Below are 14,341 nucleotides of genomic sequence, written 5' to 3' on the forward strand. Positions count from 1 at the left end.
AGAGTAAACCAAAAGTGACAGGACTTTTCATTTTGTAAGATGTTAAACTGAATTGTGAGCATCATCACACTGTTCCTTTGGGCAACTGCAAACTAGCTGGTGTGAGGAGTCATCATGCCTGTGTTATTTATTGATATGAGAGGAGCATCTAAAGTCACCAGTCAGGATTGGGGCCCCACTGTGATAGGTGCTGTACAAAAGCATAGGAAGACACAGACCTGTCATGAAGAACTTACATTTGAGTTTAATACAAGGCATGACAATTAATGAACAATAGGCGGGAATGGCAGGGGAGGACAAGGTTAAAAGTAAGAAGAGCACATGGTTATATTCAGTAGCTACACACACAACTTCATGATTCCAAACTGCTTAGAAGTTTTGAGGTTTTTCGCTTCTGATGCGGCCATCAGGTGTGGACCGATATCTTGCAGACATTATAGCAGAAGCAAGTGACCTTCTTAGTCAAAGATCCACCAAGGCTTTTTCAACACCAGTACAGTAAATGTATATGACCTGAATTCCAGGTGGAAAATGTGTTTTAAAAGTCCTATAGATTTATGTTTTAAATGCTCTGTCATTAAATTCCACTTTCAAATGAACCCATTTTATGGAGGTTGATGGCATTAGTGGTTATTAGCCCACATTCCTGTAAATTCATTTTATTGGACTTAATAGAGTCTTTAATTCATAACATCTTTTAAATACAGAAGCTAAGGGTACGTCTACACTTACCGGAGGGTCCGGCAGCAGGCAATCGATGTTCTGGGATCGATCCCGGAAGTGCTCGCCGTCGACGCCGGTACTCCAGCTCGGCGAGAGGAGTACGCAGCATCGACGGGGGAGCCTCCCTGCCGCGTCTGGACCTGCGGTAAGTTCGGACTAAGGTACTTCGAATTCAGCTACGTTATTAATGTAGCTGAATTTGCGTACCTTAGTCCGAAGTGGGGGGTTAGTGGGGACCAGGCCTAAGTTTCCAGGTAGGGAGACTAGGCAAAAATGGTCATATCCCTAACATTCCATAAGGAAGCAAATGGCTGACCCTTAGAAATCACATAGAATACACACTAAAAAAGAGGATTTTTAGAATTATTTTGTAGACTGCCAGGCCAATCAATATACCGATTTGTATATACATAGTATTCACTCACTGGGCCCAGTACTCTCCTCACAACAGTATAAATCAGGAATAACTCAATTGAAGTCAATGGACATACACCTGTGTTAGTGAGAAGACAGGCTCATAGTGTCCAAGGGCAGACCCAGCGATCAGTGAAAGGGAACGTAGAATGGCCATTTTTTAAATATATAGCAAAAGTTGTTCTATGCTAAACTTTTTTACATTAACCTAAATGAAGCATCTGCTATTGCTCCTCCTTAGGAGGCATGAGTCTCTTATACAGCCTGAACAAAAGCAGTAGACAACTAAAATCAGGCCCTTAAAATTTAGGAGGATTGGCCTCTTGGAAAACGATTACATTTAGTCAATCTTGAGAGTTAGCTTGTCATTACACACAGGCACTCTTTCTTTTTCCATCAGCAAGAATTAAGTTACAGGGAAACAGAAGATCAGTGAACCAAAACTGTAATAAGACTTAATGGTAGAAGGTATTTGCCTTTTTTTTTTTTTTTTTTGTGGGGAGGGGCGGGGGGATAGGGAAGGACTAATGTTCCCATTGCAGCCTTTTAAAGTATTTATTCACAAGCACATGAAACATTAACACACCACGGTCTTGAAGCAATTTAAAAAGAAATACATTTTCATAGGCAATGTAACAGCAGCAGGAGCTGACAACTTACATTTGTTAACAGAGTTATACTCTCACTTCAGAGGCAGTTGCACAAATTAAGCTCTATATCAAGGTAAGGATACACTTCACCCACGTCTGTAAGTGTTGCAGAGTTCTGGGCTAGCAGAGGCTGTCCTATTTAGGAGAACAGCTAGCTGGCTGCAGGGCCAGCTCCAGGTTTTCATCCACCCCAAGCGACAAAAATAAAATAAAATAATAATAATAAAAAAAGCCAATTGGCAGCACTTCGGCAGCAGCTCAAGGGTGCCGCGCCATTCTTCGGCGGCAGGTCCTTCACTCCCTCTCTTCCTCTTCGGCGGCAGCTCAAAGAGGAAGAGAGGGACTAGGGGCCCCGCTGCCGAACTCCTGCTGAAGACCCGGCCGTGCCACCCCAATAGTGGATGCACTGCTGCTCCAAGAACCTGCTTCTTTAGCTGGTGCCTGGAGTCGGCCCTGGCTGGCTAGTGAGTATCAGGTGGTGAAGTGCTGTAATGGTTAAAGCAGGATCACATGCAATCTAAAAACAAAACACCACTTTTCAGAAGTAGAGGTGGCATTCCGTCACGGGATAACTGCCATTAGTTTTATGGGAGCCTGTGCCCCTGAAAAGGCTTTAGTGAATCAGTCTCCAATAGACAGCTTATTACATCGAAGGTGGGCTGGGACGTTGCATGTCATATTTCTAATGGCGTGGAAGTTCATGCAAGATGGGCAGTAGTTGCCTGCTGAGAATTGCCCCTCGGGAAGCACCAGCACACCACTGAAGGCAACTCAACTATTAATAGGGGGTCACTGGTACAGTGGTCTCAAAGCCATCTCAGCTTATGGGTTAAGGGGCAGGCCTACATTCTCAAATGAAACTTTATAGCTGTAATTTCTCTCCTATTCAGCAAATGTTCCAGATTAAACCATGCATAGGTTGCAAACTCAGCATATTAGCAAGAATAATTAAGAAATTAATATTCTAAAGTCTAACATAAGAACAGCCCTACTGGATCAGTTCAATTGTCCATCTAGCCTAGTATCCTGTCTTCTGACGTGGCCAGTGCCAGCTGTGTCAGAGGGAATGAACCGAACAGGACAATTTGTCTGTTGTTCAGTCCCAGCTGCTGGCAGACAGAGGTTTAGGAACACCCAGAGCATGGGGTTGTGTCCCTGACTATCTTAGCTAAGAGCCATTGATGAACAGATCCTCTGTGAAATTATCCAGTTCTTTTTTTAAACCTAGCTATACCTTGGACTTTCACATCTCATGGCAACAAGCTCCACGGGTTAACTGTTTGTTGTGTGAAGAAGAACTTTATTACATTGGTTATTATACCTGCTATTTTCATTGGGTGATCCCTGGTTCTTGTGTTACATGATGGGGTAAATAACACTTCCTTATTCACTTTCTTTACACTATTCAAGATTTTATAGACTTCTATTATATCCGCCTTACTCATCTCTTTCTTAAGCTGAACAGACCCAGTCTTTTTATCTCTCCTCATTTTTGTTGCCCTTCTCTGTACTTCTTCCCTCCCCCCCCCTTTTTTTTTTTGGTGTTGTTGAGATGGGGGAGACCAGAACTGCATGTGGTATTGAAGGTGTGGTCATTTCATGGACTTAGAGAGTGGCATTATGATACTGTCTGTCTTATCTCTCTTTCCTAATGGTTACTAATATTGTTAATTTTTGTCTGCCGCTGCACCTGGAACACATGGTTTCAGAGAACTATCCACCATGACTCTGAGATCTTTGAGTGGTAACAGTCAGTCAATTTAGATCCCATCATTTTATATGGATAGTCGGGATTGTGTATTCCAATGTAAATTACTTTGGATTTATCAATCTTTAAATTCATCTGCCATTTTGCTGCCCAGTCACCCAGTAACTCTTCACAGTCTGCTTTGGACTTGACGATTGAGTAATTTTGTATTGTCTAAACTATGCCACCTCACTGTTTACTCTTTTTTCCAGATTATTTATGAATATGTTGAACAGCACCGGTCCCACAGCTATTTACCTCTCTCCACTGTGCAAACTGACCATTTATTCCTACCCTTTGTTTCGTCTTCTAACCAGTGACTGATCCATAAGAGGACTTTCCCTCTTATCCCATGACTGCCTACTTTGCTTAAGAGCCTTGAGAAACCTCAAAGTCTTTCTGAAAGTCTTGTGCAAACGTGCTATTTATCCGACTCATACCACCTTCAACCATCCAGTGACAGTCTTAGGACAAGTTACTTTTGTAAACTAATCTGAGATGGATATTGCACTTGTACCTAATTAACAGCCCACTTTGTAAATACCAGGGCGATATTGGCAGAGTATGTTTCCAGTGCTTCAGGACTGATGTTTCCTAGACCTGAAACAGTGGCATTAAAAAACCTGTTCACCACTGACCATGGAGCAGCAAGACAAACTGCAGAGTGTGCTGCTGAAAACCACAACTACCGCTTTAAGTAATAAGGACATGAGGTTTTGGAAGAGAATTGTTATGACATAGCATTTTTCCTTCAAGAAATGTTACATAAGAAGCTAATTTTGGTTTCCCTAGCTGATTTTATTTGTTTATAATGAAAGCCATCCTAAATGCAGTCAGTTCTGATTATGACTTGTAATACTCATTTACAGACACTCAATTTGCTCTATTCCTATAGTAAGATAGGACCTTCGCATGTAGCACTGGTGAATCGTTCACAAGAAATATACCCCGGCAAGTTTGTTTTCAGAATTTTTTTTTTTTTACTGCAGCAAGTCCTAACATTATCAGTATTTCAAAACATTCAAAGCAAAGGACCATCTGTCTAAGGTTAAAAGACGAAAAGTTAAAGTAATATAAGCAGAAAGAATTTGATTTCCAAGTTACACACAGTATGAATATGCATTTTCATGGGAAACTATGATTTAAACTCTTGTGAACATAAATAGAACTCTGAAATAGCAATTAAAGCGTTTATGGGGCACTGGCTCCACTCTGGACAAGTGTAATCCTTGTCATTAAAAGGAAGACAAACACTCTGAAGCCTTCCCCAGAAGTTACACAAAATAACAAGCCCCTCACTAATGTGGGGCTACACTCTGTATAGTTCAGCAGCTCTGAACAATACAATTGGACGTATATCAACATATCCAGCTGCAAGGATCAGCAGGACACACCCTGTGGATCCAAGAGCAGTAATTCAGGGGATGGCATCAACTTTTGCCTAAAGCTCAGATAAACTATTTACTAGTCAGTAATGAGCAAGTAAGACTGCTTGGTTTTTAAAATGTGTGCGCTTGCCAAGTGGGTAACTTACCTCACTCAATGCATCTTTGTACAAGCTACGTTAACTCAGAGTGCAATGAGTATGTAAATCTCAAGCTATAAAAATGCGCTCAAATGCTTCCAGATAGGGTTGTGCTGGTTTTTTTTTTTTCCTCCTCCTAAAAGTAAAAAATGCTGTCTTGCAATGAGAAAAAAAAAAAAATCACTGAGCTTCAGGAATTCAAAAATCAAATTTAGTGGTAGATTTATTAATTTGCTATGATGTACAATCAGGCGACCATTTCTGAGCAGGAGACATTGAAATAATGTTTATGGCTTTAAAGTCAAATTGAAACCAAGTATCAGTCACATTCAGGCAGCTGAAGATTAGTGGACGACAGATATATAGAGGCAAGGTGCGGTCTTGACTTTTCTGTGACAATGTTCCAGGGGTTTTACAGCAGTTTCCTCTTCTCAAACTCCTTCAGAGAGAGAGAGAAAGAAAAAAAGGAGACATATTACAGTTGTGACAAGACAGTTTTTCAAAAAGCTGTCAGTTTCAGTATCCTTTTAAAAACACAGGCAAACTACACCAGAATGAGAGCACTTAGAAGAAATGCTATTCCAAATCACCCTTATTTGGGTCTGTTTAAAATTTCCCATATACAGATTCACTCATAACTTCATTTTCACATTACAACTTGGTTTTTGTTGACATGTTCTTAAACAGGATATAGCACAGTGAAAATATTGACAGTCTTACATTTTCGTTTTATTATTAAATGCATCTGCCCATGCCATTATTTATATATATACAAATCTCCACTCCTGCCTTTATCCCAAGTGAAGCTGATTTTTGGAATTAAAGACATGGCAGAATTTTGCTGCCAAATTTTGGGAAAAGATGGTAACAGCAAACTATATATCCACTTCTCACAGTCATTAAACTGATTTCCTAGCCAACCCTCCCCTCCACCTGCTAGCGAGATGGACAACATGCCTCAATTTTCAATCAGAAGCCTGATGCACCAACAGGGAAGTCTTAATACCAAGTTAAAATTGGGAGATAGTAGATTCCACAGGAGAGGAGGAGGAAAATCTCTCTCCCCATCTCATACCCCAAAAAGAGCCCATGGCAGATGCAGGAAGGGAGGGGAAAACAAAACAAAAACAAACAAACAAAAAACTCCGCTGTGAGGAACCTGTAACACATTAACTCATCAGCCTCATCTAAATAGGATGTTGCAGGGCTCTCCTGTTGTCCCCAGCTGTGGTCTAACATTCTTTCAGTGAATTCTTATAATGGTGCTGCATAAGAACAGCAGTTTGCATTTCAGCTCTTTAAAGAATTGACTAGAAATGGTTAAGACTAATAATTGATTTTTCAGTCCAGGAGGCTGAACCAAAAACATCCAAAAAAAATTCTCTTTGGAACTAAAACTGAACTCTTTAGCTAAATTTCAAAATGGTCAAAATGAACTGTTTCAACTTTTTGAAAAAATAAAACTTTTCCAAGCTGAAACCCATTTGAATTTGTGAATAGTTTTGCTGACCTGAAAAAATGCATTTTTTGGTGCATTTCCTATTTGCTGAAGAAGTTTCACCCAGCTTCAGTTAAGACCTCCATTTTAAAGTATGCAGAAATACTGCAGAAAAAGTGCAAATTTTCTAAATCTTGCTGTGGCAGTTATCCCAAAAGAAAAGCAAAGATAGTTAAAATAAATGTTAAGTGACTGTGTATACTTTGAAAAAATTAGGGCTAGAGCCACAAAAAGGCCTTAGGTGCCTACCTGCAGCTGTGGGCAGCACAGAGATCCTCTAAACTCCTGCTCAGCTGTCACCTAATGCTGGAGACACCTAAAGTCCCTAAGCATCTAAACTTCCACCATTCAAGTTCCGTAGGCATCCTACTTTTCTGCCAGTGAGCATGCACACAGACACATCAGTCTAGAGCCCTGTTTCATACCTACACCCCCGGGGGAAGGAACATCAAAATAGGCATTGCTCCACCTATCTCACCTGCAAGGCCCAAACCAATAGGTGCGTTCTGAGCATACCTAAAACAGTCAGGGGGGGCGCTCCCTTGTAACTTTCAGCCTTGTGGTTAGAGTACTCATCTGGGAGATCTAAGTTCCGTTGCCCAGTCTGCCCGATGTGGAGAAGGCATTCCAGCTTGGGGCTCCCATCTCAGGTGAGTGCCCAAACCATCAGTCAATAGAATCACTCATTCTCTCTGGACAAATGAATATTTAATTTATACCCAAAGGAACAACTTCAACAGGTGAGAATGAGTCTCCAATACCAGAATACCCCATAGTCCAGTGGTTAGGGGAAATCCCTGCCCCTCTTCTCAACATTTCCAACTGGCTAGCTTAGGCAGCTCTAACGTTGAGCGTGTTGGCTTTTGTGGATCCCATCTGTAGGCTCCTAACTCTCCCCATGAGATGTACAGAGAACCTAGGCTCTAACTCAGGGGTGTGGATTCCACCAGACGACAAGGTGCTTAGAAGTTCAGCATTGCAATTTGCTGAGTGTTGCAATGCCCAAGACCCTTTGTAGATCTAGGCAGGAGAAATCAGGAAGGAGTTAAACTTCTGTATTAGGTACATGATTGTTATGAATTGCATGCATGTGCCCAGGGATATGAATTAGCCCCCCCCCCTTTTTTTTTTTAAAGTTAAAACAATTTTCTTAAAATGACATCAATAGATAGCTGTAGAAAAAGGTAAGAGTCCATGCACTGTTACAAAGTTACCTAGTATTTGTAATGTAAAAAAACAAAGGGTGTTTTCTGATCTAGAATCAATTTAGGTTCAGATGATGTTTAGCTGCTATAAAATAAAAGTGGTGTTAGTCTGTTGCTGAGCCAAATATAATTCTCTGAATTTTGCCACATGGCTTTGACAAAGGAGAACATGACACATAAAGCTGCTTGTGTGAATAAAAACTCAGCTGCAACTGTTATTTAATGGCGCTTTTTTTTTCAGCAGGGCAACTACATGCCGAGATGCAGTTTTAAATAGACTTAAATGAGGAAACAGTGTATTATAACTGTTCGCTGGGAAGAAGCAAAACTGACATAAAAGCAAAAGGCAGTTTTCAAATGTCTGTTGTTCTGGTTACACTGGCTAAATGCCATCATTTCAAGGCACTTATGACATCCATGTAACTAACCTTGTGTATAGTGCTACCCAGCTGAGCAGGAGACATACTGACAACAACGCCAGCATTTTGAAGAGCAGCAATTTTCTCTTTAGCGCCACCTTTTCCCCCAGCAATGATTGCCCCAGCATGACCCATTCTTCTGCCAGGAGGAGCAGTCAGACCAGCTATGAATGACACTACAGGCTTGGCATTTGGACTCTGTGGTGAAAGAAGAGACACTGTTAACATGAAAGAGATGGACTGTTTCCGGCCAAGTGCTCAAGAGGGTAGCAGGGGGGAAGGCAAGAACTAGACATCTAGACTAGGAAAACCCTGCAGGTAAGGGATACGAAAGCACTGGCCTAGGATACTTAGAATGGCTTCTCTCAGAAGAAGTGTGTATGTAAACAGCAGTCATGAATATAAAACAGTTCTTCTACAGAGCAGCCATATATGGGTCACAAAACAATTAAAATATAAGCTGCGTTGTTGTAGCCAACTTGGTCCCAAGATATTCGAGAGACAAGGTGTAGGAGGTAACAACTTTTATTGGACCGAGATAAGCTTTGAGCTACCCAAAGGCTCTTCTTCTAGCAGACAGCACTGCAGAATTGTGATCTAAAGTTATTCTCAAGAGTGTCTTTAAACCCTGTCTTTAACTGGCTTTAACTGCATTTTCCACACTTTCTAGTCATGGCTTTTTATTAATTGAGAACTAGACAAGTTTCTCTACAGCAGTAAATGCTTAAAACAAGGTGCACATTTAATGGGGTCTTTTGGAATGAATGGCACATTCTCCTAAACTTACGGAATTATTTTCCTTCAAGAACGCTGCTGCATCTTCTTCAGCATTGCCTCCAATCTCACCAATCAATATTATCCCCTCTGTTTGGGGATCCTTCAGGAAGACATCAAGACAGTCAATAAAATTAGTTCCATTGAAGGGATCTCCTCCAATCCCTGAAAGGAATTAAAACACAAACATGAGTAAATGTGAACATGAACAACCAAGGCAAATTTTATTTCAGTCTATTATTTGTATTACACTGGCACCTAGAGTCCCCCAATCAAGATCTGGGCCCCTCTCTGCAAAGCACTGTATACATAGTACAAGACAATCACTGCCTCAAGTTCTTATAATCTGAATAGTGCACAGAGTTGGGGGGGGGAGGGAGGAGAAGAGATTATTAATCCCATTTTACAGATGGGAAACTGAGGCATGGGCAGATTAAGTGACTTGCCCAAGGTCATACAAGATGCCTGTGGTAGAGCTGGGATCCTCTCAATCTCAAGCAAGTCAAAGTACAGTTTTAAAAAACCCAACAACCAAACATGTAGTGGCAAGTATTTCAAACACTAAAATAAGGCTATGTCTTCACTGTCAAGAAAGGTATGTTTTATAGTGCGATGGATGACTAATGCCAGTTAATTCACTGTCCAATCCAAGAGGAGACAAGGCACAGGTAATTTTTACCTCAATGCAGCTAGGCGAGATGAGCCTAAGGCGGAGGGCATAGTTAACTCACCAAGCAACATAAAAAATGTATGGCAAGATAACTGACTTGCATTAATAATCTCACTGTAAAAAAAACAACACATCTTTTTGGGGCAGTGAAAACATAGCCTAAAACGAAGAGCTCACCAAGTCTGGAAGCTCAATACACATAAGTCAGAGCTTTTTAAAATTGTAGGTCAACATGCATCTGTGTGTGCCAGTCTTTGCAAAACAAATAAGAATGTAATGGACGTGACAACTCACATTCACCCGTAGTCAGGCTTAAAGAACGTGCTCAAAACTGTCAGTGTGAGGATGCCGGTCTGTGCTGTACAGAGTTCGTGGACCAAAGAATTTCAGGCAGTCAATCTGACATTTCCAGCCCCAAAAAAACCTGTCTTTACCACCTTTGTTCCTACACTGTACTTCCAAGCCAGAGATGACCAGGATAATCTGCCACTAGCAGGCAGGAATTGTTGAATGTACTAATTTTAAAACACTGAAAGATAGTTCAATCTAAAGGCTAACTAAATGTATATCTACATTTGAGCTGTCAGGTGTGATCCCCACGCTTTCTCTGCTCAAGCTAGCACCTAAATATAGCAATGTGGCTGCTGTGGCCCCTTGGGCCAGCCACCCCAAGTACAAACCCATCCGAGCCCCTGCGTATGTATTCTAGTTAGCCCGAGCCGCCATGGACACACTGCTATTTTTAGGCATTAGCTCAAGCAGACCTAGTGCGGGTATCGCACCTAGAAGTTCAAAGGCAGACATACCCTAAGGGTTGTATCATTTAAAAACAAAATACGCAAAGCAACTCTGCTCTCTCCAAACAGTTTCTATGGCTAAGCGCCAGATCTTGATTTTTATTCCATGAACACGTGAGAAACAACAAATATGTGCCCACATTCTCCAACAGTGTAACATTTTCTATGTTGTACCTTAAAATAGAAATAACACCACAGTAGGTTCCTGCATATTGGCAGTTTTCCATGCAAGACTGCTTTGGCCAGGCTTTTGATGAACTCCGAACATAAGAGTTAGTTAACAGAAAAGGCTTGTTATATTCTGCTGCATCGTTATTAATGCAAAGTGCCTGAGTTAGGTTGGTTGAAAAGGTGTAACATTTCTAACCAAAATTAAAAGGCATTCAATATTTTTCAATAGTTTCTACAATCTAATGGGTTGTGGTTCTTACACACTGACTGGGCCTGTCTGTCTTTAACAGAAGAGGTTTGGTGGAAGAAACCCACCAACACAGAAGGACTGTCCTAATCCAACTTGCGTCGTCTGATGTACAGCTTCATACGTCAGGGTGCCAGACCTTGACACAATACCTTAAAAGGAAGAAGACAAGGTTGATAGTATTGTACGTAATAGCTGGTTTCCGGATATGCATAAGTACACATGTTCAGGGATATAACTTTAGAAGATTACAGGGAATATTCAATACTTCCCAGATATACTTAAATACTATATAGTATGAATCTTCATGTGTATTTAAGATTAGATTTGTCCTCCCCTCTTGCTTTCTGATTGGCTTTCCTGCCACTCAGTTGGGAGTTATCTAAAGTTGTCCAACAAACCAGTAGCATTGGCCAAAACAGCACTCCTCACAGAAGAGTTTTACACATGGAGACAGTTACAAAAGCAAACTGACAGTGGTTCTCAACCTTTTTAGGCTCAGGACCCATTTGTAAATTTTGATGGCCTGTCATGACCCAGTAAATAAGTTTTAATACAAAAAATCTGGCTTACTAAATGTTTCTTAATTGGTATATTCTATATTGTGGGTAACAAAATAAGTACTACATAAGTACATTGTGTACACCACAGTGGCAGCTCCTACAACTCCTGCCCAGCAAGACTGGCTCGGCTTGGTTCCCTGCTCTGGGGATTGCAACCATTGGGGCAATAGTGTCATTCAAGTTTGGCCCAGGCCCCTTGATGGAGGGACAGCTGGACCAAATTTGTGGAGTGGTATTGCGCCTTGGTGCATGAGGTTGCAGTGCCAGTCACTCAAACTTCGTGTGGCTGGTCCCATCCAGTCATTATGACAGAGGGGCAGCTGGGCCAAACCTGAGCACCGCTGCGATCACGGTGGGAAGCCAAGCCAATCCCGGCTAGTCTCACAGGACTGAAGCCACAGGAGCAGCTGCTTTGAGGTGAGCGTGGAGTGGGCTGCAGCCTACTCCTGGAGTCAGGACACGAACCCCCAACTTCAAGACCTAACCTCCCAGGGCTTCCCACACTACATGACCCAAAACTGAGTTGTCAAAACGTGTCTGTGGTGGGGCAGCTGCCCCACACAGGTAGATGGAGGGTTAAAGCAGCCCTCAGGAGATTGGCTCTTTACAAGCCCTCCTCCCCAGTCAGGGGAAGGTTTGTTGGAGCAGCCAATCAGGGCCAGGACGGCCATATAAGAAGGGCTGCTCAACAGAGCAGAGGCAGTCTCTCCCTGGAGTGCAAAGGAGAACGAATGGCTGCCTTAGAGGAGTATTAGATAGAGCAGTGCTGGGCAGGGTCAGAGGAGCAATAAGGAGCTCCAGCCTGAGGCCTCTGACACAAAGGGCTGGGAAGGTGCTAGGACTGGATTCACCAAGGGGAAGTCGTGCCTGACTAACCTAATTGCCTTCTATGATGAGATAACTGGCTCTGTGGATGAGTGGAAAGTAGTGGATGTGTTATTCCTTGACTTTAGCAAAGCTTTTGATACGGTCTCCCACAGTATTCTTGCCGCCAAGTTAAAGAAGTATGGGCTGGATGAATGGACTCTAAGGTGGCTAGATCGTCGGGCTCAACGGGTAGTGATCAATGGCTCCATGTCTAGTTGGCAGCCGGTTTCAAGCGGAGTGCCCCAAGGGTCGGTCCTGGGGCCGGTTTTGTTTAATATCTTTATTAATGATCTGGAGGATGGCGTGGACTGCACTCTCAGCAAGTTTGCAGATGACACTAAACTAGGAGGCGTGGTAGATACACTAGAGGGTAGGGATCGGATACAGAGGGACCTAGACAAATTAGAGGATTGGGCAAAAAACAAAAACAAAAAACAAAACAAAAAAAAAAAAAACACCTGATGAGGTTCAACAAGGACAAGTGCAGAGTCCTGCACTTAGAAGAATCCCATGCACTGCTACAGACTAGGGACCGAATGGCTAGGTAGCAGTTCTGCAGAAAAGGACCTAGGGGTCACAGTGGACGAGAAGCTGGATATGAGTCAACAGTGCGCTCTTGTTGCCAAGGAGGCTAACGGCATTTTGGGCTGTATAAGTAGGGGCATTGCCAGCAGATCGAGGAACGTGATCGTTCCCCTTTATTCGACATTGGTGAGGCCTCATCTGGAATACTGTGTCCAGTTTCGGGCCCCAGTCTACAAGAAGGATGTGGAAAAATTGGAAAGAGTTTAGCGGAGGGCAACAAAAATGATTAGGGGTCTGGAGCACATGACTTATGAGGAGAGGCTGAGGGAACTGGGATTGTTTAGTCTCCAGAAGAGAAGAATGAGGGGGGATTTGATAGCAGCCTTCAACTACCTGAAGGGGGGGTTCCAAAGAGGATGGAGCTCGGCTGTTCTCAGTGGTGGCAGATGACAGAACAAGGAGCAATGGTCTCAAGTTGCAGTGGGGGAGGTCCAGGTTGGATATTAGGAAACACTATTTCACTAGGAGGGTGGTGAAACACTGGAATGCGTTACCTAGGGAGGTGGTGGAGTCTCCTTCCTTGGAGGTTTTTAAGGCCCGGCTTGACAAAGCCCTGGCTGGGATGATTTAGTTGGGGATTGGTCCTGCTTTGAGCAGGGGGTTGGGCTAGATGACCTCCTGAGGTCCCTTCCAACCTTGATATTCTATGATTCTATGACTGTGGGAAAGTGGCCCAGGGAAATAGGCGGCGGGAGTTGGAGGAGCAGCAGCACGTGGCCGTCGGCTATAGGGTACCTGGGTCTGAATAAGCCTCAAATGGAGTACTGTGTCCAGTTCTGGGTGCAACATTTCAGGAAAGATGGACAATCTGGAGAGCCACCCTGGCTGGTGCCGTTGAGCAGCAGATATCAAATAGGGAATCTGATGGTTCCTCTAGCTTCTCAGCCTGGAGCGCCAGGTTAGAGGCAACTCTTTTCAACAGTTCCTGATGAGCCTTAGTATCATCCTGAAGAACTGGGTGAGAAGGGCCCGCAATCGCCTCACCAGGCGAAGACGAGGAGGAAGAATCCGGTGCCATTGGGTCTGACGCGTCCATTGGTGGTCCAACTGGCTGATCCCTGGGATCCACATGAGCCTGAGGAGTTCTCTCTTCAGGAACAGCTGGCTTGGGGGGAGGTCGGGATACTGAAGCCGATGGTTGTCCGAGGCCCCCGCCACAGACCTGAGCCCTTGTGAAGGCTGGGTAAAGCCCCATGGGTTCCACAGGTACCAGGCAGCCGGCCACTGGCCCTAGGGCCATGGAGTAGTTGACGGTACCGCCGACATCGAGGGAACCACCGGTGCTGGGTTTTGGCCCGCCAGCAAAGACTCCTGCCCGGTGCTGGAAACCGAACCTGAGTGGTTGCTCTCAGGCGACCCCGAGCGAGTGGACTGGCGACCCCGTTCGCTGCGGTGCCTATCGCTGAGCCTCGATGGGGAGCTCTCCGCTCAGGATTAGTCCCTTCTGCAGGTCCTCTGAGACCGGCAGCATTTGGCAGATCGGCAA

The 14,341-nt window shown here is 43.5% G+C and overlaps 1 protein-coding gene across 3 annotated transcripts in view; it reads right to left on the reverse strand.

Annotated features, from left to right (window-relative positions):
- Positions 1–1,677: 1,677 nt before the first annotated feature.
- SUCLG1 (succinate-CoA ligase GDP/ADP-forming subunit alpha) overlaps positions 1,678–14,341 on the reverse strand; it is a 40,394-nt gene continuing 27,730 nt past the window's right edge. For all 3 annotated transcript variants that reach the window (XM_054030792.1, XM_054030793.1, XM_054030794.1), the window contains 4 exons: positions 10,909–10,992; positions 8,969–9,120; positions 8,191–8,379; positions 1,678–5,498 (listed from right to left, as the gene is read on the reverse strand). In XM_054030792.1, the coding sequence (XP_053886767.1) occupies positions 5,472–5,498; positions 8,191–8,379; positions 8,969–9,120; positions 10,909–10,992 (452 nt within the window). In that variant the 3' untranslated portion in view covers positions 1,678–5,471. The remainder of the gene's footprint in view (positions 5,499–8,190; positions 8,380–8,968; positions 9,121–10,908; positions 10,993–14,341) is intronic.

Source organism: Malaclemys terrapin, chromosome 5 (assembly GCF_027887155.1).
Source record: "Malaclemys terrapin pileata isolate rMalTer1 chromosome 5, rMalTer1.hap1, whole genome shotgun sequence".
NCBI lineage: Eukaryota > Metazoa > Chordata > Testudines > Emydidae > Malaclemys > Malaclemys terrapin.